Raw genomic sequence first — 6,154 nt, 5'->3', positions numbered from 1 at the left:
CTAAAGGCACAGGTCAGTACAACACACACACACACACACACACACACACACACACACACACACACACACACACACACACACACACACACACACACACACAGGCCCAAAGGGACAGGTCAGTACAACACACACACACACACACACACACACACACACACACACACACACACACACACACACACACACACATACACACACACACACACACACACACACACACACACACACACACACACACACACACACACACACACACACACACACACACACACACACACACACACACACACACACACACACACACACACACAGGCCCAAAGGGACAGGTCAGTACAACATGCACACACACACAAGTACAGTAAATGCTCTCTCACTTGCTGCTTTTTCGATTATACGTTGAAACATGCTTTATTTTTTTTAAAATTTGTGAACAGATTTTTTTGTGCATTTCCTGTTTTGTTTTGTATTATTTTATTTTATCTGAAATAAATGTATTTATTAATTAATTCATGCATTTAATGATCACTATAAACATGTACAATGAGATTAAAGGAACCTCCTACTACTCAGTGCAGACATGTATGAAGAATCTAAGATTATGATTTAATAAATAGCGCAAAAAAACATGTTAATGCTTGATTTGATTTGATTTGATTAAATTTATTTCAGACATATCAAACATACAAAACAAAATGAAAAGCATGGAAATACAATAAACAAAAATTATGTTTTCACAAAAAAAAAATAAAAGAAAACAAATTATCTGTATTGCTGAGATATGCCTGAAAAGGAGCAGGAAGAAGTATACACTTATTTAATCCTACCCCTTTTCCTGCTCTCTGACTGATAGGCAAAGCTGTATTATCGACGATATGTTTATGCTTTCTATTTTTCCTATTTGTGAACTCATTTAAAAAATATATTTATTTCTTGTTTTGTTTTGTATTATTTTGATATGTCAGAAATTAACGTATTGATTGATTGATTGATTGATTGATTGATTGATTGATTGATTCATCATACTAACATGAATTCCTATGTGTGTGTCAGATCTGTCGATAACAGACAGCGTTGGTTACTGTCGTGGTTTAGACTTCTTGATGGATGTGAACTACCTGCACTACCTGTGTGACGCCCGCCAAGCCATCGCCACTTCCCAAAGGTCAGTCCAAACACACCCTGCATTCCAATCCCCATACTTCCATACCATTTAGTATGCCAGAAAAAGATTTTGGATTTAGGATGTCCCAATACATGCACGTCAACTGTAGTATGCTGAAAATACATAAATGCCCCACTAACTCCAATAGCATTTTGGAGTATTCATCTTTATTCTTGACATTTCTCGACATAATTAAAAAAAAATCTTCCTTATTTGATTTTTTTCTCTCTCCTGTGGCCACCCTAACCCTAAAACTCTTCTGTACTTTAGTATGTAGTGTAGTAAAAAGAAAGAGTATGTGATTTGGAACGCAGGGTTAGTGGTCCAATATGATTGAATATGGATTATCCTGGTGCCTTTTTACATTGTGCATTGTATCTTGGATGTTGCTGTCTATTAAATAGTAATTAAATTAAATATCCTTTTACAAACTCGTTCTCACACAATGTGGTGCAGGCATAGTAAAGGCAAGTTGGAACAATGGATGGATATATGGCTAACTTTTCATAGTTTTAGATGTATTTCCTGAGTTAGGAGAACTGAACCACTGTGAGGAAATGATGCTGAAAACATGCATACAGTACATTGTGTGTTAGTGACATCTGCTGGGCAAGTTATGGTATTGCATTTTAAGGGAAGGACCTGCAGAAGCAGTGAATAAAAACATATCTGCAATTAGTGCTGGCATAATGTTATGTTACTCAATAACAGTTAAATTACCTTTAAAGGTACATTAAACATGTTTGGTTCTTCTCTTTACAAACTGTGCAACCTAGAGGAACACATCCTGCATTCAAAACCAGCTGGACGCCTCTATGTAATGTGACAAAGAAATTTGACCAGGTGAAGGTGCTAATTGAAAATACAAGGTATCAAAATTGTAGGTAGAATTCATCCTCTGTAAAAGTTCATGGCAATCGATGGCAAAGTCGTTGATATTCCAATCTGGGCCGATCGGTCAACAGATTGACATTTCCATCCCTAGAATATTGTGATTTTTTTTTAAAGATATTTTTTGGGCATTTTTATGCTTTATTGATAGTGCAGAGACAGAGGTGAAATGGGGCAGAGAGGGGAGTGACATGCAGAGTACGACCGCGGATGGGAATCGAATCCGGGTCTGCTGCTGGGCCCGGCCCGGGAGGGGGACGCCTTACCAACTGAGCTAAAGGCGCCCCCTGAATATTGTGATTTCTGAGATAATGGCCCCTGAAGAATCCTAAATATCTCTTGGAAAAAGCCCAGTAAAAGATAATTTTTTTCAGTTACACTCAGTTCTGATTGTTTCCTTGTGTCTGCACTCTGCAGGGCGTGTTGGCTCTGGTCGGCTCCGTACGACGGGATCGACCCTCCGCCTGAAGAGCAGCAATCGGTCTCACCGGGACACGACGGAGCAGGAGACCGAGAGATCGTAAGACGGGCCAAGAGCGACTCCATCTGCTCTCTGGTCATCACCTCTCCTCCTCCGCCATTGGCTTTCTCTCCGACCCCTTCCTCATCAGACACTGTATCCACGGGCAACCAGCCACTCAGAGCCCACTCCTCTTTGGAGCTGGAATGGGACGACCTCTTTGATGAAGATGATGATCCATCTTCATCATCAGCTTTATCAAACGGCAGCGTTGCGATCACGGACGCTACCCAAGCATCGCTCCCTCCTCTACCTCCCAGACACATCCAGGAAATGCGACGAACCGCGACCAAGCTGGTGCACGGGACGTCGTACGTCGAGGAATCCGAGTTCGAAGACGATGTTTTAGTCTACGATCTGGTCGCTCAGAAGGACACGAAGGCGGCTCTGTTGGAGAGACTCATGGCGGCGAATCGAGAGGCTCGCGGCGGCGGAAGCGTCTCGAACGGTCTCGGACGAGGGTTGAAAAAAAAAGCGACAATGGCGACGGCAATAGGCAGGACTGTACTGGAAACGGTCAACAGTATCATGTCGTCGAGGAGGAGGAGTGAAGACTGTGGAAAGGAGATGGAGAGAAGGATGGAGGTAGGAGAAGATGAGATGAAGAGGATAGATCTACACGGAGAGCCAAAGGGAACTCAGCTTCTCACCAACGGGTTTAACATAGACAATCACATCGTCGACAAATGGGACGATCCTGGGGAAGACGGACGGACTTTAGAGCAAAACTGCAACTCGAATGATCTTCTGATTAATATCAATGATACACACACATCACACCAACAGCACAAACAACAAAACAACACCCAACATCCCACGCCATGTTTAGGGACAAACTCTTCTTTACCCAATGGGCATTCAGAATTCGAGTCACATGACCCTTTCGTGTCAGCAGCAGCCAATGAAAACAATTCTCCAAATCTGCCCGGTAACAAAGATAACACCAATAACGACGATGACTTCCTGTCGCGATACCAAGAGCTCATGCTGTCATTGGGCGTGGATCCGGAATGCGACGACATCACGGATGACCTCAGCAAGTTCCGGCGGCGGGTTCGCGCGCTGAGGCAAAGACTGGAAGACGAGGAGGGAGAAGGAGGAGTGGGCTCGGACTTAGTTAGTTCCTTGTGGGAAAACGGAGAGAATAAAGGAGAAGAAGAAGAAGTGATGGATGAAGGGGAGGGAGAGGAGAGGAGCAGCGGCGAGAAAGACAGCAAAAAGCATGGAGTTCCTTTCACAGGTCTGTTGTGTTTTCAAGCACAAGTGAATTAGATGTTTTCCTTAGGTAGATAAATATAATCCATTGGATGCATTTAAAGTGATTTTATTTTCAAGTAAGGACACACATACAAGTTTACAGAGCCTAGGCTGTGTATAAACACCAGATTTTTTTCCCATCACACACACACACACACACACACACACACACACACACACACACACACACACACACACACACACACACACACACACACACACACACACACACACACACAGTACGGACAGGTAACGGATCGTCATGAGATATTCACTGATTTTGACAAGCGTTCTCCAGAACTGCTGACTGATTGAAATTTCACCTTAGGCCTACTTCTGATTATTAAATTGTAGTCATTATTCAATTCCGGCCATATGTTTCAAATCAAATCAAATCAAATCAAATCAAATCAAATCAAATCAAATCAAATCAAATCAAATCAAATCAGTTTTATTTTTATAGCCCAATATCACAAATAGACATGTGCCTCAGTGGGCTTCACATTCCATACAATATGTAAAGTAAAACAGGGGAATAGTGTGGATGCAGGAGGACTTCAGATGCTGCCAGATCCCTGCCTCTCACCCACACACTAACCTGGTGTTTTCCCATGATGCACCAGGTCCCTTCATCAGCGTCCTTCTGTCGCGGCTCGAGAACCTTCTGGAGAACTCCATCGCTGTCAACCTGCTCGTAACGGGCATCTTGGCCCAACTGGCATCGTACCCGCAACCTCTTCTCAGATATTTCCTGCTAAGCACAGACACAATCACCCAGCCCAACGTACGCACACTCCACCAGGTAACATCCACAAACGCATCATATATACAGCTCCGGAAAAAAATTAAGAGACCACTCCAAATGGTTCAGTGTCTCTCGTTTTTACTATTTATAGACATGTGTTTGAGTAGAATGAACATTTTGCTTTTATAATATAAACTACTGACAACATTTTTACCAAATTCCAATATATCTTTTGTCATTAAAGGAATACTTCACCCATACGGAAACGGCGTTCTATCATTATAAAGTGTGATGTCACACTAGTAAAATGTAGGGTTAGACAGTGAGACCATAAAACACTCTTTATACCTTTTTTCAGGCTAGGATGAACCGTTTTAAAAAATATTTGCACATTTATACTACATAGGATCTCAGAGTTCAATACACCTTCACATACCCACCGGTGAAGTAGGTCTTTAAGAGCATTTTTAATAAGGTATCTAGAGACGAAGATTTAAGAAAAATCCAGAGTGGTCTCTTAATTTTTTCCGGAGCTGTATGTCCAATGGGATTTCTTATTGCATATTCTCAGGAGCCTGATCTTGATACTTTTATTCTTGCGGATTCATAGGTGTTGGTGTCGGTCCATGGCCAGATTGAGCGTTACGTAGCAGCCAGACCAGAGTTTCCTGCCCTGATCACTCAGGCCTGGAGGTTCCTGTTGGTTAAAGACCAAGACAGCAAGTTTAGAGGTAAATGGACACTTTACCTTTTAAGACCTTTATGCATTTTTTTTTTATCAAATGTTTCGTTTTTAAACATACAAACAACAACAACAACAACAACAACAACAACGACTAAACCTATATAAGCTCTACCCCTAACCCCTAAGACTGTATATACACACACTAACCCAAACCATCTTTATCAAAGTGAGGACCCTAACCCCCTAACCCTAAGACTGTATATTAACCCTAACCCCTAACCCCTAGACCCTAAACCTATATAAGCTCTACCCCTAACCCCTAAGACTGTATACACACTAACCCAAACCATCTTTATCAAAGTGAGGACCCTAACCCCTAAACCCCTAACCCTAAGACTGTATATTAACACTAACCCCTAACCCCTAGACCCTAAACCTATATAAGCTCTACCCCTAACCCCTAAGACTGTATATACACACTAACCCAAACCATCTTTATCAAGGAGGGGACCCCTAACCCCTAACCCTGAGACTGTATATTAACCAACCTCCTGTTTTCTTTCCAGAGTGCCTCCAGTCTCAAGGCGGTGACATGATACTTGATCCGTCTCTTCCAAACGGCTTGGTAAAGACTACTCTGGTTATCCCTCCGCTGGACGTCCTACCACCATGCCCCCCTATCCTGCCCCCCTGCCCCCCCATCCCTCCACAGGCAAAGACCCGAGTGTTCGCCATCGTCCTGTACGCAGAGTTCCTTAAGGAGCTGGCAGCCATTGCACAGGAACACAGCATCGCACTGGACTGTCCCGCTGCTGAGGAGTAAAATGTAGATACAACAGTCAAAATGTGAAAATATGCTGTGTACCCATGAGCAAGGCACAGCTGAGAACTTAT

The 6,154-nt window shown here is 42.7% G+C and overlaps 1 protein-coding gene across 1 annotated transcript in view; it reads left to right on the top strand.

Annotated features, from left to right (window-relative positions):
• Nucleotides 1-6,083, top strand: part of LOC307268993 (FHF complex subunit HOOK-interacting protein 1A-like) — a gene marked incomplete at both ends in the record, with an annotated part of 19,473 nt that extends 13,390 nt beyond the window's left edge. Inside the window, 6 exons of the mRNA XM_080051814.1 lie at nt 1-12; nt 1,051-1,162; nt 2,471-3,813; nt 4,454-4,632; nt 5,186-5,306; nt 5,827-6,083. The exon at nt 1-12 is cut by the window's left edge and continues 161 nt beyond it. Of these exons, the coding sequence (XP_079907940.1) occupies nt 1-12; nt 1,051-1,162; nt 2,471-3,813; nt 4,454-4,632; nt 5,186-5,306; nt 5,827-6,083 (2,024 nt within the window). The remainder of the gene's footprint in view (nt 13-1,050; nt 1,163-2,470; nt 3,814-4,453; nt 4,633-5,185; nt 5,307-5,826) is intronic.
• Between the last annotated feature and the right edge of the window lie 71 nt (nt 6,084-6,154).

Source organism: Ammodytes marinus (assembly GCF_949987685.1).
Source record: "Ammodytes marinus genome assembly, chromosome: 23".
NCBI lineage: Eukaryota > Metazoa > Chordata > Actinopteri > Uranoscopiformes > Ammodytidae > Ammodytes > Ammodytes marinus.
The sequence above is the reverse complement of the archived record's forward strand: the minus strand, read 5'-3'. Positions and strand labels throughout refer to the sequence as shown.